The sequence below is a fragment of the Tursiops truncatus genome, chromosome 10, assembly GCF_011762595.2.
Source record: "Tursiops truncatus isolate mTurTru1 chromosome 10, mTurTru1.mat.Y, whole genome shotgun sequence".
Taxonomy (NCBI): Eukaryota; Metazoa; Chordata; class Mammalia; order Artiodactyla; family Delphinidae; genus Tursiops; species Tursiops truncatus.
In genome coordinates this window covers 31,300,117-31,323,540 of record NC_047043.1, presented here as the reverse complement: position 1 = coordinate 31,323,540, position 23,424 = coordinate 31,300,117, and the positions used below count along the sequence as shown (strand labels likewise).

General features: G+C 50.1%; 3 protein-coding genes across 12 annotated transcripts in view; 1 reads left to right on the top strand and 2 right to left on the bottom strand.

Moving 5' to 3' along the window:
* Positions 1 to 1,427: 1,427 nt before the first annotated feature.
* YIPF3 (Yip1 domain family member 3) lies at positions 1,428 to 5,678 on the bottom strand. Of its 3 annotated transcripts, XM_019949960.3 has the most exons (9): positions 5,446 to 5,676; positions 4,777 to 4,974; positions 4,483 to 4,589; positions 3,149 to 3,194; positions 2,919 to 3,011; positions 2,636 to 2,767; positions 2,325 to 2,438; positions 2,003 to 2,126; positions 1,428 to 1,908 (listed from the first exon to the last, which is right to left on the bottom strand). In XM_019949960.3, exons 1-9 carry the CDS (start codon positions 5,524 to 5,526, stop codon positions 1,760 to 1,762), a joined length of 1,044 nt encoding a protein of 347 aa, XP_019805519.1. In that variant the 5' UTR covers positions 5,527 to 5,676; the 3' UTR covers positions 1,428 to 1,759. The 3 variants fall into 3 exon arrangements, with proteins under 3 accessions (XP_019805519.1, XP_033720066.1, XP_073666788.1); XM_033864175.2 differs by lacking the exon at positions 2,636 to 2,767 and having other exon boundaries at positions 5,446 to 5,678; XM_073810687.1 differs by lacking the exon at positions 2,325 to 2,438 and having other exon boundaries at positions 5,446 to 5,677.
* Positions 5,679 to 5,765: 87 nt separating this feature from the next.
* POLR1C (RNA polymerase I and III subunit C) lies at positions 5,766 to 15,597 on the top strand. Its single transcript, XM_019949731.3, has 9 exons — positions 5,766 to 5,905; positions 6,032 to 6,103; positions 13,450 to 13,557; positions 13,794 to 13,926; positions 14,211 to 14,330; positions 14,417 to 14,569; positions 14,725 to 14,874; positions 14,980 to 15,096; positions 15,241 to 15,597. The coding sequence occupies exons 1-9, from the start codon at positions 5,837 to 5,839 to the stop codon at positions 15,357 to 15,359; spliced, it is 1,041 nt and encodes a 346-aa protein (XP_019805290.1). The 5' UTR covers positions 5,766 to 5,836; the 3' UTR covers positions 15,360 to 15,597.
* A 554-nt stretch (positions 15,598 to 16,151) lies between these two features.
* Positions 16,152 to 23,424, bottom strand: part of XPO5 (exportin 5) — a 45,992-nt gene continuing 38,719 nt past the window's right edge. For 2 of the 8 annotated variants that reach the window (XM_019949722.3, XM_019949723.3), the window contains 10 exons: positions 22,722 to 22,858; positions 21,914 to 22,011; positions 21,290 to 21,336; positions 20,761 to 20,858; positions 20,072 to 20,134; positions 19,211 to 19,293; positions 18,650 to 18,757; positions 18,377 to 18,514; positions 18,009 to 18,173; positions 16,152 to 17,828 (listed from right to left, as the gene is read on the bottom strand). In XM_019949722.3, coding sequence (XP_019805281.1) covers positions 17,691 to 17,828; positions 18,009 to 18,173; positions 18,377 to 18,514; positions 18,650 to 18,757; positions 19,211 to 19,293; positions 20,072 to 20,134; positions 20,761 to 20,858; positions 21,290 to 21,336; positions 21,914 to 22,011; positions 22,722 to 22,858 — 1,075 coding nt within the window. In that variant the 3' untranslated portion in view covers positions 16,152 to 17,690. Of the gene's footprint in view, positions 17,829 to 18,008; positions 18,174 to 18,376; positions 18,515 to 18,649; positions 18,758 to 19,210; positions 19,294 to 20,071; positions 20,135 to 20,760; positions 20,859 to 21,289; positions 21,337 to 21,913; positions 22,012 to 22,721; positions 22,859 to 23,424 lie in introns of those variants that run through there. The other 6 variants (XM_073810684.1, XM_019949724.3, XM_073810685.1 and 3 more) reach the window with 6 other exon arrangements.

Sequence of the window (23,424 nt, the reverse complement as noted above, 5' to 3'; positions counted from 1 at the left end):
TTCCCCTGGGTGTAGGGCCAGACAACAGGTGGCCAGGTGGAAGCCTGGGACGGGCAGGGGGTAGGGAGGGGAGAATAGAGACACATCAGGTGGAGACGGCATTTGAGACAGTTACACGGTTCTTTTGCTCATTTTCTCGTCGTTCCCTGTTCCTAAGGGCCAGACCCCTCGGTGCCTTCGCCTGGATCCCAGGGACGCCCGCCACCCCCCCACCCCCGTCCAGTTTGGAAGGCCCAAGGGCCCTTTAATTCGCGCCTCGCCCCGCCCCCGCGACAAGAGGCGCCGCGTGCGCGGGCATTCCAGGCGCGAGGAATTCCTCGCGTGCCCCTCGCCAAGATGGCTGCCTCGCAGTGGCGGCGGCGGGAACCCCTGCCCCGTGGAGGCGGCCTCAGCTGCCAGGCCCAGTGGAACCCCAAAGGGTCCTTGAAGCAGGTGAGCCGCAGGTAGATGCAACGCGCTGGTGCCGTTCCTTTCCCAGGTGATTAGGGCACTGCTGATGCTCTGACGTCCTCAGTATCCGTGGGACTGGAGTAGCCAAAATGAAGGGGGGTGGCACCAGGAGAGCAGGCTGCAGTGGCTGTGGGGCCGTGAAAAGTGGGCCGGAGCTTTCAGTAAGGGCACACTGCACAATACAGGCAGTGCCCTTAGAACGTTGTCCACTGGTGATAGTGTAGGGGCCTCACATCACATAGGATCACATAGCGTGAATGAAGGGCACATCTTTCTTAGTCCCTTTATTAGAAGGGAAAAACGCTAACCCAGATTTACTAGGGTAATGAATTTAAAAAAAATGAATAATATAAACATAGTGAAGGGAGGTCAAAGATTCTGTTCCCTCCATTAACCACCTGACTTAAGTGGAACAGATTAAATGGGTAGTGGGAGAGGATGGCGCTGTGCTTGGGGTGGTTATCGCTTTTAAGAGTAAATAGCACTCTTGAAGAGAAAGGACTGAGGGAACTCCTGAAGAAAGCTTTGTTCCCCTGGCCCCAGTATAACCAGGGCAAAGCCAACTTTGGCTTCAAATGTGCACCTCCACAGAAAAAGTATCCCTACACAATGGCCCAGGTGCATAAGGGCCTTGTAATGACATGGTGTTGAGTCTGGAAGTTTTTGTCCAGTTGTCACTGCTCCACAGGCATCCCAAGAGTGAGGCTGAGCCCAGACCTAAGCCGGGTGCACTGTTCCATCAGACTTATTATGATTCTTGAGTTTGAGGCCTCCCTGATGCTGCATGGATCTTGTGCTCCCTGCCCTGGGGGCAGGTTCCATATTCAGTCTTTCAATGCAGTCTGGGCTGTCCCACTTTCATTCTGCTTGGATAGGGGTATAATGAAGTGAGCACGTGACATTACCACCACTGACAGAACAGGAAAGTGTACAGGAAGTAGGGTGGCAGGGAGGACCACTGGAACGGGTAGCTGTAGTTCCAGACTTCAATCAACATTTTAATTACCAAGTCTATATTTAGCAAGACAATGTGGAAGAGATAAAGAGGAAGGAAGGGGTAGGTGGTGAGAGGACCTCGGAGGAGCTGACCCACTTTCTGCACTGGCTGCAGAGCCCTGCAGTCCCGGCCAGGACTTCCTGGCCTTGTGCCCTTCAGAAGCTCGACAGGCATCAAGGAGGTGCTTAAGTGGCTATAGCTCTGTGGCAGCTGCAGACCCCTCAAAGAGACACATGTCATCAGTACTGTCCTTCAGTCTTCCTCCACGTTGCAGCTGGGGGAAAGGGGGCCGGCCAAGGATCTCAGGTGGGGTCAGTGTGACTGCAGGGTCACCGCGACAGCCTTGGCTGTGGCGTTGAGCGCAGTGGTGGGAAGCCTAGCAGCAGGGAGCACAGCGGGGATGTCTCTGGGGACCCTCTGCATGGGTGGGATGTTGGGGCCTTCCAGCGTGTCCAGGATTCCTGAAAGGAGGAGGATGGAAAGTAAGTGAGGGTTGGTAGGGCCCTGCCCTAGGCAGCTGTCCTCCCTCTCCCCCGCACCCCTCCTGTCACTTACCCTCTACCACCTTGTGGTAGGCAAAATGCAGATAGAGCAGGAAAAGCATGTGCAGGGTAGCCAGGGTGCCACAGAGGAGCAGCCGCTGTGTGGGGCCCACAGTCCGTGACACCAACACTGCCACCTAGGGCAACAGGAATACAGTTCAGAGGGCCTGATCCAAGTGACTAGTGTAGAGAAGCCACTCTTACCCAGAGCAGAACCGTCTTTGGGCTCTTCCCTCCCATTCAGAGCCCCTTGTGGGACTGGGCCTGAGCTCTGGGCTGTTTTCCCTACTCCTTCGGAGGACAGCCCACCCCTGGAAACCTCCTGCCGAGCTTACCATACGCAGCGTGGACAGCCCACCCACCAGCAGCCAGAAGAGGTAGAAGAGGGCATGGAGGTGGATGTTATAGGTGATGAACAGGACAATGCAGTGCCCAAAGAGGCCATAGCCCTAGGAAAGAGGATGGCGGAGAGGAAAATCACTCAGGCTGGGCTGGCCTCTGGACCCTCATGGGGACCCTGAGAAATAAATGGTCCATTGGCCAGCTCACCCCATTCCAGGCCCTGGGGCCCCTAGGACAGATGCAGACCAAAGCCTGGTTACTCTTTTAAGATCACCCTTGCCCACCAGCATGCTGGACTCCTTACCAGCAGTGCCAGCATCTGGAGCATGGTGATCTGGGCATTGCACAGGTAGGCGAGGAAGTAAATGAAGGACGAGACACCCAGCCAGTAGCCGAAGCAGGTGCCAATGGCTGTGCCCATCAGGGTGCCCTCCCGCTGTGGGATGAAGGCTTTAATTAGTCCTGGGAGGCCTCTTAGCTCACTCAGGGCCTTCCTCAGGGGCTGCTTCTATCTTACTCCACCATCGTCTCCTTGGGCAGCTTTCAACTCATATCAGCCACCCCCCAAAGTCCTCTGTCCTGCTTACGATAATGGTGTCAGACGTCTTCATCCCATGGAGAAGGATGGCCACCAGCGTGAAGACAAGCATGAGAGGTCCGTAAAGCTCACCTGCGATTTTCTGTCAATATACCAACTCATTCAGGCTGGAGGGTACAGTGGCTCTTCCGTTTATGCCTTCCCAGGCTTTGTGTGGTGGCCCCACCCTCTGCCCTAGTGCCTCCCCCGGCTCTTCCAGACATGCTACCCACTATTCACCTGGGGGAAGTTGACCATCTTGATAGGAATCATGGACTCCAGGAGCCTGGGAGGGGAGAGGAGAGATGAGAGCAGAGGCAGCACTAGGCTGTGAGGTTCTGGAAAGCCTGAATCTTAGTCATCTTGCTAACTGAAGAGAACATGCTGGATGGTAAAGGGAGAAGAGGGTGGTAAAGACAGACAAGGAATGAGGAAATCACTTTTTTGCCCCTGAATGCTTCCAGGAAGAACAACAGCCTTCTGATGCTGTGCTGACTGATGCAGCAGCAACACGGAGAATTTGGAAAGCCCTGCTGGGCCCTGGGAGAGGGCTTGGACCCCATTACCTATGTGACCTGCTCCCCTTTAAACCTCAGCAGAGAATGCCCCAAATTCAAGGCTGTGATAGTAAAGCCCTGAGAAAGGTTTAGAGGGAAAGTTGTTACTTGAGGGAACCAGCGTGCCTCCTGCCTCGTCCTGCTTATCATTCCTCCAGGCACCACTGAGCATTTTCTTGAAAAATATATTTGAAGTGGTATGAAAATTCCAGGCAGAAGGAATAAAAGTACCAATAACTTCCCCACTTCTTAAGTGACTAGCTAGCTCCAAATAATACCCTGGATCTTGACTAAATTTTACTTCCTCTGAGAAAGCTGCCCTGTCCAATCCTCCAACCAACCCTGGGGCAGGTGTCCCTCCTGCGTGTCCCTTCATGGCAAATGAGTGCTCGAGGGCTGCACTCCAGGGTAAGGCTCCCATCTATCTTCACCACTGAATCAGACACAACTACTGTAGTGCCTGACGCAGAGCAAAAGCTCAGTAAATACTTGCTGAGTGGTACAGGTATTTGATAAGCATTGGTTGAATTAAAGGATGAGCAAAGAACAAAACCAAGATTAAATCCAGCTCTTGAAAAGTCATTCAACAACTAGGTACCGATATTCTAGTTCAGAGACTGTTCCGGTGCTGGGAATAAAAATGTGAAACAGTGCCTGCTTTTGAAAAGGAGGTCTCTGGGGAGACAGACCCAGAAATAAGAAAGTACAGCACTGCTGAAGTGTTATCTGTTAGAGGAAAGCGCAGAGCTCTACTGGAGCACCAGGAAAGGACAAACTGGCAATGAGGAGCCAAGGAAGTGACATCTGAGCTAAGCTTCGAGGGAACATGAGTCATTTGCTAGATGGAGAAGAGGAGGAAGGCAATGTGTTATCGCCATACCCTGTTCCGTGACTGGTAAGACGTATAATGTGGCTGGGGTCATGAAGAGGGGAGTCTAAGGGTTTGGTGTCCGGTTGTAGTTTGGATGAAGGACTAGGTGTTAGGGGGGCAGCTTCTGTCAGGAGGAGGATCCTCACCTGCTTCGCACCTGGGCAGGCTCCACATCAAAGTAGGGTCTCAGGATGTCGATGTTGGCATACAAGCTGAAGGCCCTGGAGGCTTGTCTCTTCCCTGCCTGCCACATCTGAAGCAAGGAAGACGGGTGGGGTGGGAGGGTACTGTGAGACTCTTGGCTCTATTGCTTATTTTTTTGTTGGATGTCCACATGGTTCTAACTGGACAACCCGGGATGAACTTCACCAACACCAACTCCAGAACCAGGGGCCTCCTAGGTATACTTTTCCACCTGTCAGGGAGCCAGTCTTGCTTACCTGATCAGCCACCTGCCGGCTCAATTGTCCCTTAAAGCCCTTCATGCCCAGGAACTCCCCATCCTCTTCTTCAGCAGCAGCTGCATCAGCATCCACTTCTTCCTCACGCAGGCGCTGATGCAACTCACCCATGTCCTCGAAGCTGGAGCCTGAGGTATCATCCATGTTCTCCATGTCAATCACAGCTGAGCCCCCACCCTGTGAAGACAACAGATCCTAAAGTGCAGTGCCTTTCTGCTCCATCCGTTAAGTCCTTCTCTGTTCACCACAGAGTTTGGGTCTCTGTTCTTACACTGCCGGGGATATGGCTTGGCATTACCGTAGATCACGCCATTCTCTCCCCCTCATTTGCTCTCAGAACCCTTGGTTGTTTGTCTTTTCTAGACTGGGAAACCTATTCCCTGTCTTCCATACACGTCTTTCTCCTACCTTCCCTACCAAAGCCCCCAAAGGGCTACAAAAGTGCCCATTTCCTTTGTCTTTCCCAACCCCAATACAAGGCTGTGCGCACACAGTGTGGTTTTGGCCAGTGAATCCCGCCCACCCCCAAGCCCACTCCAGCCCCGTGCCATGCCTGACCCCGACCGACCTTCTAACTTGTGCGGAAAGCAAGAGCAAGCGGGCCCAGAAATCTGAGGCCCCTGGTCGGAGCCGTGGGGCTATTATTACCTGGATGTTTTCTTCGAACCCTCCCCATTCCGGGCCAGCCCCATTTCGGGCGCCGCCGGCCGGCGCCGCCGGAGTTGCCATGTCCCTCGAGGGCTCCCGTCGCTGAAGCCCGCGCTAGTCCCGCGCACGGAAGAGGAGTGGGAGAGACGTGGGCCTAACGCAGGGACAGGTCCACGGACGAGAAAAAAAGGAGGATCCGTCGGAACGCAAAAAAGAGAAACCCGGATGTTTGGCCCAAACTGACTTCCGGTAGCTGGAGACGTGGACGGAGGCGGGGCAGAGTCTCGCGATATCTAAGATTCCAGGAGGTGATGCGTTGCCACGGAGACGGAGGAGGGCCGCTAGGACGCACGCACCAGTTAGGTGCCCTAGTCACGTGGAGGAGTTGAAGATGGCGGCGGCCCAGGCGGTGGAGGAAATGCGGAGGCGCGTGGTTTTAGGGGAGTTCGGGGTTCGCAATGTAAGCCTTGTGGCCTTGAGCTCGGGAGGAGAAATGGGAGCGGAACAGGGATGAGTTGGGGTCAGAGTGGGGACAGGCTTGGCCTCGCTGCCCCTTCGCGGACAGGCTCGTCTCTCTTTGCTCTAGGTTCATACCACCGACTTTCCCGGTAACTATTCGGGCTACGATGATGCCTGGGACCAGAACCGCTTCGAAAAGGTGGGTGGAGCTGGAGGTACCCGGAGAGAGTACGGGGATCGGACCTTGTAGTCTGAGTAGCCTGTGCCTCAGAAGCTGTCCTTGTGATGCTGTTCAGGCTAAATTAAAGGTCCAGGTTCTTGTTCTACCTGTCCAAAAGAATCTGGACAGGGAGCGCAAGAAAGGTCACACACAGAGACTAAGGCGTAGAGAGAAACAAAGAAGCAATTTATTAAGGGGCAGAAGGGAAAGTACGTACACAGAGAAGAATGAGGGCGTCCTCGCGAGTGAGGGGCGCACCCGAGGAGTTTTGTGACCACCACCCCTGCGGTGGGATCTTGATTGCACCTGGTTACGTCAGCTTCTCTTGCCCATTGGTCTTTTAAAGCCACCGCTCTTCTGAAAGCTGTTTTCCCTTAAATTTTTCCGTAGCGCCAGGTGTGGAAGGTTGTATAGCAGCCACCCGCAGCCTGTGCATTTTTATTGCTCATGCTCCGCCAAGCTCTAGCTCTGTGGGTTTTCTGGTTAGGGTTCTCTGTTTAGGTATCACGAAGTTTAATCAAGGTTTAATTTATGTTCTTGTTGCTGATGGCCATTCCTCCATGCTTCACAGTCTCATTAAGTGCAAAACAAGGAGAGGTGGCTTTGCCTGTTGCCTAAAGTCTGTGTTTGAGGAGGCTGTCCTTGGGTCCAGCCCTGTCTTTCCTGCCTCAATTCCACCCTGAAAGAGTTCCTTTCCAAAATCTTTTGGGGTTATTCAGGGCCAAAAGTCTCATTCTTCTGTAACTTCTTCAAGCTGGCAGGGGCAGTCTTCCCTTGTCTGACCCTGGGAATGAAACTTTCCTCCTTTCTGGTCAAGGAGTCCCAAGATTTCCATAGAGGCCTCAGCAGTAGGCAGTGGCTGGAGTCCCTGTATGACCATCATGTTTATGTCAAATTGTTGCAACCTGGAGGAAACAAATTTAACAAGCAAGTAAAAAGGCAGGGGCCAGAAATCAGCAAAAGTATTAATGCAACCAGAGGTCCAAGGGTGCCTTTGGTTATATCCTTTTGACTGCAGTCCATGTGGAGTGGGCACTGGGGTTATCCTTTCCAAAACTGTAACACCTGGCCAGGGGTGTTGATGTAGGTGTAACATGTTTTGTTGATAACTGCACATATCCTTACCTGCTCAGCTAGGAGATAATCCAAGACCAGTCTATTATCCATCACCACATTAGCTAGGGAATTAAGAGATGTTGAGAGTCTAGAGAGTGAGTCCCCTCTGGTCCTGGCCAGGGTAGACAGAGTATCTGACAGGTTATAAAGTGTTGCCTCGTGGTAGGCAAAGCCCCCTCCCCCCTGCCCCGTGGAGCTGCCAAACCAATAGCAACTCCTTTTTTTGCCAGGATGAGTCCAGTTGCCCTCTTATTTCAGGAATGGGATTATAAATGGTTATACTGAGGTCCCTGTGATTACTTAGTTGGTCTAGCATGCATTGTCCCACTATCAGGGCATTATCTAGATAAGGAGAGGCCTTAGCCAATCCCAGGGAAGGGAAGGAGGAGTTGGGGTTGTCATCTAAAATATCTGGGGTATTTTGGTCTCTTTTCTTTGGTTCAGTGAAACAAATCTGACATGATTCCTTCAATGAAGCGTTTTGGTATAGCATCATAAAAGCCTGCACGTAAGGATCCTCAGTGTATTTCTCTAGTTTCCTGCAAAATAAATCCAGTTGTGAAATAGTGTCATAATTTGAAGAGCCATTTTGGAGCCAGGTTTCCCTGACCCTTACTTGTATTGAGGCCAAAACGAGTTGCAGAAAAAGATGAGTTTCTTGTGTTTTAGCTCATCAACGTTGAATTCCTTCCAGTTTTTCAGGATGCGTCCTAAGAGGGACTGCTCGGGTATTGAAGGGGCACCTCCTATGGTGTTTATACCTAAAGTGGACAGAAAAGAAAACAGCACAAAAATCAGGGCATCCTGTGAGTTTTGCTCTCAGCTTTGGTAACAGCAAGGGCGTCGCCTTCTACCATTACCTACTTCCTAGGCCTTGGAGGCGTCCCCCTCAGTGACCTTACTAGTCCTTGGATGTCTCCAAGGTGAGAGGGTCTGGGACCCTGCCCATTCGTCCCCGTTGGCCAGGTAGGGGGATTGCCTTTTCTTTTTCTATCCTCCTTTTTGATATAGGGCATGACCAGTAATGTGTCTGCCTGTGGTGCCCAGATGTATCCACTTTTCTTATGACTCTAAGAATCCTTCATAGTGGTGGAATTGCCACCTAGCTCGGGAATCTAAGATTTTAAATAAAACTTCTATATTTAAAGACATTAATGGAAGAGGACTCCTCAGAGAGAGAGAGAGAGAGAGGCGGAGAGAAAGCCTGCCTTGGAAGCTTTGGATATTGCCAGAGTAAGCAGATCTTTCCTAAAAGTGAGACCCAAGGAATTAAGCCATGAGTAATTTTTGAAAGATTTACAGTTGCATTAAGTTCCTATTCCCCTAATGCAGACACCCAAGGGAGGGAGAGAAAGGTTAGGGTGAATAACGATTTTGTGGTGGCAGCAGCAGTGGTGAGCTAAAAACAAACAGTCCTTTTTAAACCCAGCATGGGCAGAGCAGAGCCCTCTCCGGTAAAGGTGCTGAATCGAGACAGCACTCAGAAAGGATTAGCAGAGCAGCGAGAAGGAACACGAGGAGGATAGCAGGCATCCAGGTTCACCAAAGCGTATTAATTAGTTTATGGGCGGACTGGTGTAACGGGGCAGAAGGAAAATAGCGGCCAGAGGTACTTAGCCTTGGATTTATGAAGTTTTTTTGTCCTTCTTTAATAAGGACTTTAGGTTTGGAAGGGGGCTCACTCGCCTGTCTGGACTCTTCTGGTTGTCTGTGGTCCTCGATGTTCTGTGAAGACTTGGGAGGAGGGATAGGTTTAACTCTAGACAGGTTCCCCGCTTAGCTAATAGTTGGTCATCCATTCTTGGTGTCCCCAAAATACTTATTTGGTCCTGTTGGGTTTGATAACAGGCAGAATAGGAGTATTGTGTGTGACTGACAAAAGACTAGTAACCTGCACCTGGTAATAATCAGCTTGGCCTGGGGGGCCCTTCCTGGGATGTCTCTGTCTCAGGCTTGAAAATTTATGGGTGTTAGGTTTCACCCAAATGTTAGGTTTCAGCCAGAGCAATTTAAAAGTTGGGGCCTGTTCCTAGTCGCTGAAGTGTCTCCCAAGCTTTTATAACGTATTGTCCCGTTAAAGGATGGGGGCATTCAGGGACTACCGAGAAGGCATGTGAGACCAAATATTGTTCAGATTGGCAATTGAGTGGCTTAATGAAATACCAACTGTGGGGATTTTTATCAATACTCGATTTTTATCAATACCAGGCAGCTTTTAACATTTGAGAGTCCAGCATAATTGTTTAAAGACAGAGCAAGTGGCTCCTGTATTGATTAAAAAACTAGACCCTCTTACCTGCCTTGTTAAGGATCACCTGAGCTCTTCTGTTGAGATGGTGAATTTTTCCATGCGAGCCAAGGACCCCCGGCCCTGTCAGCTATCTGCAGCTACCATTTGGAGTTTCGAAACCCCTTTGTCCAAATCGGACATGGGACATTCTCACGTCTGATGGCCTGACTTTCCACAGTTTGGACATGGGGCAAGCAGTTTCGCCTTTTGCCCTCAACAGGAACGGGTGCAGTGGCCTGGCTTACCACATTTGAAGCAGACCCCTTGTGGAGTCTCTGTTGTTCTGGTGTCGTGTCTTCTCTTTGTCCCTGAGGTTGCAAGGCACTGCTGACAGCAAGAGCTGTCAGTTGAGCCTGTTTCTTAGTTTGTTCCCCTTCGTGCCAGTCCCTCAGGGCTTCCTCTGCCTGGTCACGGTTATTAAATACCCCATAGGCCATATCTAGCAGCTAAGGCATCAGAGCCTGAGGCCCCAACTGTAATTTTTGGAGCTTTCACCTAATATCAGGGACAGACTAGCTGATAAAAATGTTGTCCCAGCAGGGACTAGTTCTTGGGGTGGAGGAGTCTGTGTTAGTGCATTCTCTAAAAACTTTCACAAGTTTAATCCTAGATGAGGCTCATTTGGTCAGAGAAGGAATTCAACTGCCTGGACTTGTCCCAAATTAAGTAAGTACTGCTCTTAATGAGTTCACTGGTTTTACGTGCTTTTAGATTTTAACTAGTTCTGAAATATAGCCCTCAATGGTCAGGGTCCCCAGGCAGCATGGGGTGCACAAAAGCCCAAAAGAGAAAATGTCCTTGGTGTCTCTGAATACTCCCAAAGGGTATGTCCCTGGGAGTAAAGATTACCTGTGATCCTTCAGGGGAACCAAGCTCCTGCCAAAAGGAGGAGCATTGTCGGTCAGGACTGGCTACGGGTGTCCCTGTTTTTCTCACTCCTGCTGACTGTAGCCTGTGTGAGGGTAGCGACCCCATCATATGGCAACCCTGCCAGCCCGTCCTGAGGCCCGTGTCCTCCCCTGGTGTCTGCGATAACCAGGGTGAGCGACCTTCCTGAAGGCTTCAAGGCTTCTCTGTAGATTCTATAGCCAGTGATTAATTCTTGTGTTCCTGGGGTGCATTCCCCTAAAATGGACATCCTTATAGTTCCAGGACCTATTTAGGTTCTAGTTTGCATTCTCTGAAAGGGTGGTAAGTATCTGAAAATGGGTACCAGCCACTAAGGGAGGCAGTATGTGTAATTATGTTAAAAAAAAATCTAAGAAAACCTCAGCTTTCTTCAACTTACAGTCTGTCCAAGTAAGGCTATATTTATAAAATATAAAAATTTTATATTTTTGCTAATTTGAACCTGACAATAGTTAATCAAATGGTGGATAAGATAAACCCAGAGGGCAAAGCTCCTGTGGTTCAGGTCCCTGACTGCCTGTGAGCAGAGGCTGGCCTGACATGCCTTGCAACAATGAGAAGTGCAAGACCTAGCAGCAAGCTTGGAAAGCACCTGACAAATTCCTCTTCCCCGCACTTCCGGGAGAGCAAGACACGAAAATATGAGTGAGATGGGCCGCAGAGGCGCGACAAAGGGCGAAAGAGAAAAGTAATGATAGGAAGTCAGGCAGCACCACTCAAGTGCAAGGGAGGTGGGACGCTAAGACTTACCAGAGACCAAGATGAAGGGTAATTAACTTCCAATAAATCTCCTGGCTTGCTTGCCAAAGACTGATGCCAGACAGGCTAAATTAAAGGTCCAGGTTCTTGTTCTACCTGTCCAAAAGAATTTGGACAGGGAACGCAAAAAAAGTCACACAGACTGAGGTGTAGAGAGAAACAAAGAAGCAGTGTATTAAGGGGCAGAAGCAAACGCACTTGGCAAAGAACTCGGGCGTCCTCGCCAGTGAGGAGGGCATCTGAGGAGTTTTCTGACCCCCCCCCACCTTTTATTTCAATTCCTTGAATGGATGCAGGTTTCTTTGATTAGGGGCAGAATATTCATTGGTGGGATCTTAATTGCGCCTGGTTACATCCGCTTCTCTTGTGAGTCTGTCTCCTGAAGCCACTGCACATGTGCTCTAAGAGCCATTTTTCCCTTAGCAGTCAAGCACCAGGTGTGGAAGGCTGTATAGCAGGCAGCTGCAGCCTGTGCATCTTTATTGCTCATGCTGGGCTGAGCTCTGTGGGTTTTCTGGGCAGGGTTCCCTGTTCAGGTGTCACAAAGTTTAATCAAGGTTTAATGTATGTTCTTGTTGCTGATGCCATTCCTCCATGCTTCATAATCTCATTAAGTGCAACACAAGGAGAGGTGGCTTTGCCTTTTGCCTAATGTCTGTGTATGAGGAGGCTGTCCTTGGGTTGGGCCCTGTCTTTCCTGCCTCACTTGGGGTTTGCTCCGTATATCGAGCAACATGCTAGGTGCTCGGTAGACACAACTTCTGCACTGCTTTGCAAATAAGATGTTCAGTCTTGTTGTAGAAGAGCATGCGTAGACAAATGAGTCCAGAGTAATGCGGTAAAGGCGGTTGAAAGCAAAAAAGGTGATGGGGTTGGGGCGGGTGTATCCTGCACAGGCACTTAATCCAGAATGAGAAGGGGGGGCAGAAGTATGGAAGATTTCCTGAAGGAGATGACATCTCAGTTCAGCCCTGAACGATGAGCAGAAGCTGAGAACAGCGAAGGGTGAGGAGTGTCCAAGCAGTTCATTGTTGCTAGAATATGAAGTGGGTCAGCGTGAGTGTTAGGCAAGACTGAAGTGCATTTTAGGCACTGTAGGTGATAGGGAGCTTTTGAAGAGCTCTTAAGCAGATATTATCATATCTGCAAGCTTAATGGTTGGGAGAGAATGAATTTGAGGATTGTCATGTGGTGTGTGCAGATTTGTGACAGAATTGCATAGGGGAGCTGAGGCTGAAGGCAGAAACTAAGATTGTGATCATGGAAACAGAGCACGGGAGACAGAAGGTAAATTTGGTGGTTGCTTGGATATGGGCTGTGAGGGGGGAGTGTAAAATTCGCTTGTTGGGGAACTACTTTGATGGATGGTGGTGTCATTTACTGATGAGAAATGGGTCTGGGGAAAGGGAGTGTTGACGCATTTGGTTTCCTGTAGATGGAGAAGTCTAGCAGGCTAGCAGGAGATATATATGAGATCAGAAGTGAGATACAATTTGGGGAGTTGTCCGTACAGATAGTTGCTAAAACCATGAGTGGGGTTGAGGTCACCCTGGAGAGACACAAACACTTGGGAAATGGTAACATGTATATGGTAGGTGGAAGACTGTGAATTTAGTAGAAGGACTGATCAGACAAGGAAGGTTGGTGCTCAGAAATCAAGGCAGTAGTTTGGAAATGGGATTCTCTCAATGCCAGGTCCAGGGGAGGTGTCTAGTAAGATAAGGATTGAGTAGTATCAACTGGACTGAGCAATATGTGAGCCTATTCTTAGTAAAATAGCCTCTGTGGAGGGCCTGGCTGGAAGCCATATTGCAGAGGATTTTAAATGAATGGAAGATAAAAATGAAGACTTTTCTAGAAACTAAAATGATTGGAAGCGAGAGGGACATCTGGGCAAAGGGAGGTTCTTTTTTTTTTTTTTTTTTTTTTTTTTTTGCGCAGTACACGGGCCTCTCACTGTTGTGGCCTCTCCTGTTGCAGAGCACAGGCTCCGGCCGCGCAGGTCCAGCGGCCATGGCTCACAGGCCCAGCCGCTCCGCGGCATGTGGGATCTTCCCGGACCGGGACACGAACTTGCGTCCCCTGCATCGGCAGGCGGACTCTCAACTACTGCGCCACCAGGGAAGCCCTTCCTTTTTTTTTTTTTTTTTTTTTTTTTTTTTCAAAGGGAGGTTCTTGAGGGGAATATCTGGGGGGAGGTATTGACTGTGTAGAGAGCAGGCTTCATTTTGTGCTTTTCCTGTTCCTTTAGGATTTCCGCGTGGATGTGGTGCACATGGATGAAAACTCATTGGAGTTTGACATGGTGGGAATCGACGCAGCCATCGCCAATGCTTTTCGACGCATTCTATTAGCTGAGGTATAGGTGGGCGCGATGGCAAAGGTGGAGTCGTGTGGGGAATCCTCATTTGTAGAATTGTCTCAAGTGGTATTTTTCCTGCAGTTTTGCTGAGCGTTCCTCCTGCTCATTCTTTGTAAACTTTTCATCAAGCGTTCTTCTAGGAGGAAGTCTCCATCTCCCTATGTCAGGAGGCAGGGAGTAGATGGGGAATCTACGGGGTCTTTGTAGATGAGTGGCTTTCTTTTCTTGGGCAGGTGCCAACCATGGCTGTGGAGAAGGTCCTGGTGTACAACAACACTTCCATTGTCCAGGATGAGATCCTCGCTCACCGCTTGGGGCTCATCCCCATTCATGCTGATCCCCGCCTTTTTGAATATCGGAACCAAGGTGAGGGTTTGAGAAAATTAAATTTTGGGGGAAGGTGGGCAGCTCTCCTCTGAAGTTGATTCTGGAATCAGACTGCCTGTGTTCGAACCCTTGATTGGCTACTGTATGACCTTGGGCCCGGTACCAATCTTTTGGTACATCAGTGCTGTTGTCTGTGAGGACATCTGCCCTTGCCTTACCAGGGTTGCCAACAGGATGAGAGAAACATGCAAGGCATTCAGCGTAGTGCCTGGCACCGACGTCCACTAGCTCTTTAACAGTCCCCACCTCCTCCCTTTGTGTAGGAGATGAAGAAGGCACAGAGATAGATACCCTGCAGTTTCGGCTGCAGGTCAGGTGCACTCGGAACCCCCACGCCGCTAAAGATTCCTCTGACCCCAATGAGCTCTATGTCAACCACAAAGGTAGGTACCGGTGGGGTGAGGAAGAGGGCCCCCTATTGGTGGGTGCCAGTTTTAGGGACTTTGGTCTGATGTGCTTCCTCCCGCAGTGTACACCAGGCACATGACATGGGTCCCCCTGGGGAACCAGGCTGACCTCTTCCCGGAGGGCACCATCCGACCGGTACACGATGATATCCTCATCGCTCAGCTGCGGCCTGGCCAGGAGATCGACCTGCTCATGCACTGCGTCAAGGGCATTGGTGAGACCCTTTGATTACCCTGGGGTGAGGTATGACTAAGGGACTCGGCTGAGATGTCCCCGACAGGCAGAGAGCCAATGGGCCTTTGATGTCAGGAGCTTAGGGAATGTGAGGAAGGGTCTCCTCCCAGGCTCTGAGTTCCCTCTTCCCTCCAGGCAAAGATCATGCCAAGTTTTCACCTGTGGCAACAGCCAGTTACCGGCTCCTGCCGGACATCACCCTGCTTGAGCCCGTGGAAGGGGATGCGGCTGAGGAGCTGAGCCGGTGCTTCTCACCTGGTGTTATTGAGGTGCAAGAAATCCAAGGTATGGGATTTGGGATGCCAGGCCCTGAAGTATATTTTCTTTGAAGGTAGCAGAGAAATAAAAGCTCTGGGCTCATGTATTTATAATACGGTTTGTTTTCATTAGGTAAAAAGGTGGCCAGAGTTGCCAATCCCCGGCTAGATACCTTCAGCAGGGAAGTCTTCCGGAATGAGAAGCTAAAGAAGGTTGTACGTCTTGCTCGTGTTCGGAACCATTACATCTGTGAGTTTCAAGTTGGAGGGTGGGGTGGGGGTGGAGTTCTTTGGTGCTGCAGCTTCCTTGCAGAGTTCAGATGTGGAATCTAGCAATACGTATAAGGAGCTTTTGTAAGCCCTGCCTGGGCTAAAGTGTCCCTTTGGTCCCCAGTCTCTGTGGAGTCAACAGGGGTGTTGCCACCAGACGTGCTGGTGAGTGAAGCCATCAAGGTACTGATGGGGAAGTGCCGGCGGTTCTTGGATGAACTGGATGCGGTTCAGATGGATTGAGGCTGCGCTGGACCTGGCATGGCTGGGACTGGATGCTCCTGAGGCAAGCTGAAGATGTTAGGTTCTGACCTGCCCCCACAGGACTGCTGTAGAGAGCCCAGAGACTAGGGGTCCTGAGTTTTCTGGGGACAATTCCAGCTTTATTTTCAGTCAATACACTTCGTTAAATGTGCCACAAAATGTGACTTTTATGCCTTTGTAAGGTCTTAATGTAAATAAATTCACATCCAGACAAAAATCCTTTTGTTGGAGACCACTTTTTCAGTTTTTGTGCAAAAATATGGGGCACCTCAGAAGAGATCTGGCGTTATTTAGCAGTTGAGAGCATTGGGCTCAGACATCACTGCAAGTCAGGGCCAAGTCCCTCTGAAGCCCCTTGAGAAATGCCAAGTGTGATGGTTTCTGGGGGCACAGCCAGACCACAGGAAAACACCGTGTGCTGCTTAACCCATTTCCTGGATACCAGAGGAAGTTCCTGAGAGAGAAAAGGGTGGTCCATGGCAGTCAAGTCACATCAAGAGCCACACAAGGAAGAGTAACAGTCCCCTTGGGCAGCCCCTCTGGGTTAGGTCCAGTGGCCACCAATGACGACACTGAGAGAACGGAAGGGCCGCCTGGTCTATGTGTCAGGAATAGAAAGCTGCTTCTGGCTGGCATGCTATTTCAGAGGGTTTGACAGAGCAGGGCTGTCAGTCACAGTTCTTCCTGTCCAGCCCCCTTAGCAAGCAAGATGCTCACGAGGAACAGTGACCCTGGCGTACGTTACTAGTTTGAAAAAGGGAGATGGGGCCCTTTCTATATGAAATTGAGATTTTTACTGACATGCAGATGTGCTTTAGAGTTAATGTTTCTACAAAAAGGTTCTATAAACAATAGAAAACTTCTAACATGAAGTCACAGGATGTTAAAAATATTACAACACAATAAATACAACTATATCCTCCACAGCCCCACCGCAGAGAAGAGTAGGCAGCTAACAAGTTTGGAGGGAAACATGCTGAGATGGCCTTCACAGTGGACAAGAAGCCCAAAGCACCACCCAGGAAGAGGGGATGGACCAAGTCTGTGCCATAGAAAGCGCAATGTGGGGCTCCCAAGTCCGTTTCCCCAGCTTTGCCTCTTCCTGACCTTACCCTACCTGGGGGGGCCACACCAGCTAAAAGCTGCAGCTTCAGCATCGCCAAAACCCTGCTCAGGGGACTGGATCAATGCCAGGCCTCTGTGGGGAACACATGGACACACACTCTAAGTGTGTGTCCTTCTGTACAGATTAACTAGTCGTGCATCCACGTCCCCTGTGCTTATAGGGCCGTCCAGTGATGTTCAGAACAGACTGGAGACTCACAGGTTGTGATGGGAAGGCATATTTTTTTCTTTTGGAAATGGCCCATGAGGGAAGTGACCAGGGACCTGAAAGACCACGAGATTTTTGAAGGCACCTGGACTGAGCTAGTCCTAGGAGAGACCAGTGGCTTTGCCAGCTGCTTGTCACAGATGTAGCCTAGTTGGTCTGGGTTATCCTTAAATGCCAATGACATCATGTGACACTAGATAGGGTACTGTGGCTCTTGTGCCTGAGTGGACCCTGGGGACTGGGGAAACCACACTGAGGGGTCATTCATGGAGGGACAAAATGCGTGAGCTCTAAGGGATGTTACAGAGCGCTACAGACCCTGGCCCAGCCCTGGTCCCTGAAGGTACTAACATTTGATACTGTGCCCAGAGCTTAGCAGTGGCCTGTACCATGGATCCCATCAGGTGACCAGATTCTTGCTCAAAACAAAGCAGGAACTGGCCAAATTCAGTTCAGCACGCAGCACCTGACCCAGATATGCCCCTGGGGGATGGGGAAGGTCCCTGTCAGCCCAGCAGCAAGGGGGCTCAGTGGGACTTTCAACGATCCAGGAGAAACTCTGGCACAAGTAGTTCAGGGCTGAGCCCCCGCCGCAAGCCTGGCTTGTCGCAGCATTGGGTATAGCGCCCCTAGTTACCACTCTGCACAGGTGTATGGCTGCCTGGGGGCGGGAGGGCCTGGGGAGAAGGGCCGCTCTGCTCTAGCTTTTCTCTCTTGGAAAAGGCAAAGCTCCAAGCAGGATGGGAGATGCCTGGGTAACCTAGACAGAACGGTGAAGCCCTAACTCCCATTCTTGATGCTTTAGCGTGGCTTCCGGCCCTGTACAGGGCCCACTCTCTCCAGCTCCAGACCTGGATCTCTCTCCAGGCTGACGGCGGTGTAAAGTGAGGTGGCAGTGGAGAGGGGCCTAGAGAATAGCTACAAAGGGGAAGAAGAGATGACAATAAAGGTCGAGGAAGAATGCCCAAAAGCTTGACTCAGGGTTCAAAGATGGCGGCCAGGCTTCCCTCCTCATTGTCCAGCACCTCCGCTTCCAGCATTGGCTTTGTCTTTTTGAAAAGTGAGGGGAGATTCTTAATGTGAACTTCTTTTCGGAACTGCTCGCCCAAGGGTTTCTGTGGAAGACAAACGAGAAAGAACTAATGCTGGGTCTCGAGTGGTGGGTTGTTTTAAAGATCGTCTCACCATAATGGTCGTGGCTACAGCTGGTTTCTGGTTTGCCTGTACACATGGTCCAAGAAGACTGCAAAGGTGGTTGGGAGCACTAAGGAAAGGGTGTGAAGGGTGTGACCTACCCCAATGCACCCAGCAATGAGGCGTTTGAATTGGTCCTTCCGGCGCTTGTCAGCCACTTTCTGCAGAGAGGGGTTCAAAAGCTTGCAATCAAACTGGTCCAGTGAGTCCTTCTGAATTTCAGGGATCTGCTCCATCACAGCTCTTATCTCCAGGTACCTGGGACGCTGAGAAGTAGGGGTAAACCCACTCAATGGCACAGTTTTGGGCCCCGTCACCTTCCCTATCCCTTGCCACACCCACTCCTCAGGGGCAGCACTAGCAACTTGGCAGCTGCCTACGTTTAGGATTAAGGCCCAAGTGACCAGGAGCAGGCAGGCTGTGAGGGATGAAGCCGCAGCCATCCTGCCCCCAGGCTTTCTCCACTCACCAGCGCCTCATATATCTGGAAGGCCAGGTGGACCAGGGAAGCCATGCAGCCATCGTGCTGCCCATGCGTCTGTAAGCCCTTCAGCACACTGGTGAACAGCCATGTAACAGCATCTGCGAGCAGTGTCCCTGACAGCACCTGGGGAGACAGCTGTGCTCAGGGCCAAAGCGGGACTCTGAAGGCCTCAGCACCCTAGTTCTTCCAACTGATTCAGTCAATCCTCATGACCCAAACGTTTCATGAGGGGAGAGGAGAAAGGGTGAGTAACCATACTTGTTTGAGGAGAGGCCAGCAGAGCTGTGTGGTTGTCCTCTGGCACGACAGAGTATCCTTCCAGGCCAGGGAATTGAAGGCTGTAATTAACAGCGCTGTACAAACATCCTAACAGAAAAGGATGGAGAATTACAATGGGAAAACAAGTACAATGTTCTCTGAATTCTGATGCATCAGGAGCTAGAGTTTTAATAGGTAAGCAGGAAAATGATAGACGCAGCTACTGAAGAGATGGGAGTTTGTTTCCTCTATGTCTATCAGGCCATCCAAAAAAGAAAAACTAACCAATACAGAAGAGAAAACCTACGTGCAGGAAAGAGAGCTCAGGCCTGGGGGAGGCTGAACACCAGGGACTGGTGGCAATGTGCCTGGGTGTTTTTCTGAGCCTTTGCCCATGCCAGCATGGGAACACAGTGGCCTTGTGCCTTTCCCACTGTTTTCTTTAAATCATATAAAGGCGTATTACCAAAAAACCCTCCTGATGGCATCAGAAAATGAGAAAAGTGGAAGCGAGCTCCCTGGCTGGGCAAGGAAAAAAATCTCGCCTGCCCCTCCACCCACCTCATGCTTCATTAGACATTTTCCCAGGTCTGTAAGCTCTGCCATGGCCGAGGGGGTTACCTCTGTGGCCATCATCTCTTCATCTGTAAGTAGAGACCAAAATGTTAAGCTCCATCCTTTCAGAACAGAGACCGTCCTTTCTGACAGAAGCCCACAGAGTAAAGGAGAGGTGAGTATCCTGGGCTGACTGGTGGTTAAAGGTACTAGGACAGCCCCCCAGCCTCATAAGAGGGTGTAGAAGCCTCTGCCCATGGCAGATCTAGAGATGCATCTAGCCATACGTTTGCAAAACAAGGAATTTTTCTGGACAGTTACCTAAAAAGCTGCAAATGCTGAGGATCTTTTGTCGTTAAACAAATATCTGAGGACCCACTACAGCAGTTACTGGGGATATAAGAGGAATACGACAAAGTCCCTTCCCTGTTAGGAGTTAAATTCTAGTGAGGGAGAGAAGTAATTAATAACACAAATAAAACATGTCAGGTAGTGATCAGTGCTGGAAGACAGAGCAGAGGAAGAATCTAGAGACCGGCGTTGCTATTTTTGATAAGCTGGTCATGGAAGACCTCTCAGAAGTGACATCTGAGCAGAGACCTGAATAAAAAGCAAGGGGATGGGCCAGGTATATAGTTGGGAGAACAATCATTCTAGGTAGAGGAATCACCAAGCGCAGAGGCTCTGAGGAGGGACTGTGCTGGGGAATACAGCAAGGGCGCCAGCATGGACGAAAGCTAGGTGTACAGTCTCCTCCACACCAGACTGCTAGGGACACAGTTTCTATGGGAACTGACCCGGTTACAGAAGTAACAATATTTAGGAGCTTAATGGCTGACCTCCAAGGGCCCCAACAGGCTCACTTACCGTCTCCATCTGCAGGGGGAGCAGTACCATGGTCAGCACCTTTCTTTGAAACACAGCACACAGCTAAAGCAAGAAAGCAGGGTTACTAGGCTTATTACCACCAGACAACAGCCGTCTCAGGCCAATGGATCCCAAACTGTCTCTGGGCAGGTGAGGAGTGGGGGAAGGTGGGATACCGTCCAGGCACAAAGTCAGCTTCACCAACAGAAATAGAGGCATTTGACCAGACTGTGTTCTGGTCCCTCTTCAAGTTCAGTCAACTGGCGGGAAATTACAGAATTACCTGAGAGTAAATGACCAGGAGAGGATGCCTGATATGTATACTTGGTCTACTTTGGATCTCAAACAAATGAACTGACCAAAAAATAAAAATGAAATATAACCACCTTCATGTCTAAGAATTAAAAAATTTCCCTATTTTGACAAAGCTAGAAGTTATTCCTACCATTAATCCAACTTCCTCCTGCTATTTTAAACCATTTCCTCATAATCTGCCCTTAGTATGAACAACTACAATGCAGTTCACAATTCATAAAATGTCCTTAAATTGACTTAAGAATTACACAGTTTCTATTCAGTTAATTATTTCTTATCAATCTGTCAGTGTTGCTGCAAACATGTTAGGTGAGTGACCAGCTTTTTTTCCAGAAAAAGGCTTGTCTTCTACCCCTGGTTCCCACGCCACTTACTGATCAGGTCCATGACTTCTCGGGTTAACATCCTCACCAGTTGTTCCTCCAGCATCTCTTGAGACTCTGGGTTTTCATCTGTTGTCTCATCTTCTCCACTGCAGAAAACCAGGGGCCAAGTTCCATGGGAATGCAAAAGAAGCAGTGACCCTAGCTAGACCTTCTGTGCCCACTTCCTTCTCCTGACTTCCTCTGGTCTACATTCCACTCAAAAGTTAGGAATGGGCAGCAGTGATCCCCTGAGGGGCATTATTACTTGTGACTGTACCCAGTTGGCTTGAGGGGAATGGATCAAAATCCTAAGAATGTCTCAGCATTCACCTAAGGCAGCTGAAGGTACCCCCTATGAAGGCTTGAGCTGAGTCTGCCTAATGGTCACAGAAAAGCGATCTACCATCTGGGCTGAGGATGATTATAACCCACTGCTGTTCTAGCCCTGGGATGGCAGAGTCCTTCCTCCATGTCTACCTTCTCCCACCCCAAGCCTGGCTGCCAGCTCATCCGTCACGGAGAAGAGAAGGTCCCTTACCACAGCAGGCTCCTCTGGTTGATGACTTGCCATTTTTGGGAAAGCCTCTGGGAAAACAAAAAAAGAAATCAGTGCTACACTAGGGAGAAAAGATAATATCTAAGGGCCACTTCATGGTTAGAATTAGCTGAAGATGAGTCCAGGTAACAATGACAGGGCCTTGGGAGACCCCACAAGGTTTAAAAACCAGATACGGTTTCTGTAACCTCTCCCACACCCACGACAAGGGCAGCATATCAAACACTTCTTTGCTTGGAAAGGATCAATGACATTTCAGAACTCCTGAGTCTCTCTGGACACACCTATTCTCTGCCCAGCTGGTCCCCCTGCTTAATTCCAGAGTCAGGGAAACAGATCCAGGAAGAGCACTCCCCTGATCACCTCTCCTCAGTTAACAGGAGGATAGGAGTAGAATCTGAGTCTGCAGGTGCTTTGCAGGCAATGGAACCAGTTTAGTTCTTCAGGGGGGCTGCTCTACCCCGGGCAGCAAGGGTGGAGCGGCTGTGCAGCCAGCCTGGCAGGGCCAGGAGACGATGCTTTCAGGAGCTCTTGACTTGTGAGACTCACGAGAGGCCACCCACTCTAAGAGGCCTCTTTGCCACCCTTTCCTGGCCAATCTCTTACCATGTGAAGGTAGGTGAAAAGAGGTCCAAGGATGGGAGACACCAGGGCTTCGTAGTGCTCCGGGGGACAGAAGAGCACCAGAGGCTTCACGAAGACCCATGCCGCGGCAGGTTAAGAAGCTTTAGCACACGAGCGCACACCCGTCGTTCTAAGGCACCACTCCCCTGCCAGGCTGGAACTGTAATAAACTCTCCTTACAATGTAACTCGCAGGGAAGAACCATACTCCCCCGAACAAAAACAAAGAGTCTGAATGAGCATGCAGTATGAGAGTGCTTCTTCCAAGAGAAGCACCTGACAAGTACAGAAAAGGGATATAAAAGCTTCATTTCTCATCTTTCCAAGAAATGGGATGGTAAGAATTTCCCCTAAGGAGAAAGAGCTTTCAACACCCCCTGGACTGCTTTCAGGTTTTTCCTTTTATTTACTTCAATCTTCTTGTCCTTCTAATGTGGCTACTATATACTGTCAGAAATGTTTCCATCTATTTCATATAGCTCAGCTCTGTCTCCTCTGGTGCTTCTGAACTATTCCTGTCTTCAATCTTCTGGCCCTTTGGGTTATCTAGGGAGTTTTTTTTTTTTTTTTTTTTTGCGGTATGCGGGCCTCTCACTGTTTTGGCCTCTCCTGTTGCGGAGCACAGGCTCCAGATGCGCAGGCTCAGTGGCCATGGCTCATGGGCCCAGCCGCCCCGCGGCATGTGGGATCTTCCCGGACCGGGGCACGAACCCGTGTCCCCTGCATCGGCAGGTGGACTCTCAACCACTGCGCCACCAGGGAAGCCCATCTAGGGAGTTTTGAAAGGATATGAAGCATGGGTCTGAGTCGGTAGTCAGGAATATTGTTCAAGTTGACGAAGGCAGAGCTGAGGAGCTGGGTGGCCAGGTGCTCCACGGTGTAGAAGTCCTGCTGCATGGAAGGGCCTGCCTTCCCTAGGATATGGAAACTGCAAGGGAAAATCATGAACAACATCAAATCCATTATCTGTTATCGCCAGCCCTGACTGCCTTGGGAATTTCTAGTCTACAAGAAGACTTCTCAGCTAGAAAAGCAATTAATTGTATTTTCTTTTTAAGAGAACTTTAGCTTAATCAGTATACTTTGAAGATGTGGACTTAATCTTCTTTCAGAAGGGAAAATAACAGCCACCCCCCCCCCCCCCGCCCCAACGTTTAAGGAAACATCTTGAAACCAGATTCAGCATCTTTTAAAAGACAGATGTCGGTACCCAAGATCAACAGTAGCCTTTCACTACTTTGTAAGTAATATGGATTTACGACGGAGAATCTTTTGTTAGCTGGCTGACTAGAGCACTGTGTTAGCGAGATCAGCGCCCTGGGGAAGATGGTGTACAGAAGGGCCAGTTACACCCCCCACGCCACAACCAGGACCCCAAGACAAAATATGGCCAGCTATCTCCCAGTGCCCATGAACAGTGGGCTATGAGAGTGAGGGGTCTGAGAAAATGCATCCCCATCACTGTAACGTCTACTTTGGGCTCATCACTTTATG

Excerpts from the sequence above, each read along its gene's own strand:
- YIPF3 (XM_019949960.3), bottom strand. The coding sequence starts at position 5,526 with ATGGCAACTCCGGCGGCGCCGGCCGGCGGCGCCCGAAATGGGGCTGGC. Across the intron at positions 3,195-4,482 it reads CCTGCCCAGGTGCGAAGCAG|GCTCCTGGAGTCCATGATTC; the intron begins GTGAGGATCCTC and ends CTCCCCTCCCAG. Across the intron at positions 2,768-2,918 it reads AGACGTCTGACACCATTATC|CGGGAGGGCACCCTGATGGG; the intron begins GTAAGCAGGACA and ends TTCATCCCACAG.
- POLR1C (XM_019949731.3), top strand. The coding sequence starts at position 5,837 with ATGGCGGCGGCCCAGGCGGTGGAGGAAATGCGGAGGCGCGTGGTTTTA. Across the intron at positions 5,906-6,031 it reads GGGAGTTCGGGGTTCGCAAT|GTTCATACCACCGACTTTCC; the intron begins GTAAGCCTTGTG and ends TCTTTGCTCTAG. Across the intron at positions 14,875-14,979 it reads TGAGGTGCAAGAAATCCAAG|GTAAAAAGGTGGCCAGAGTT; the intron begins GTATGGGATTTG and ends TGTTTTCATTAG.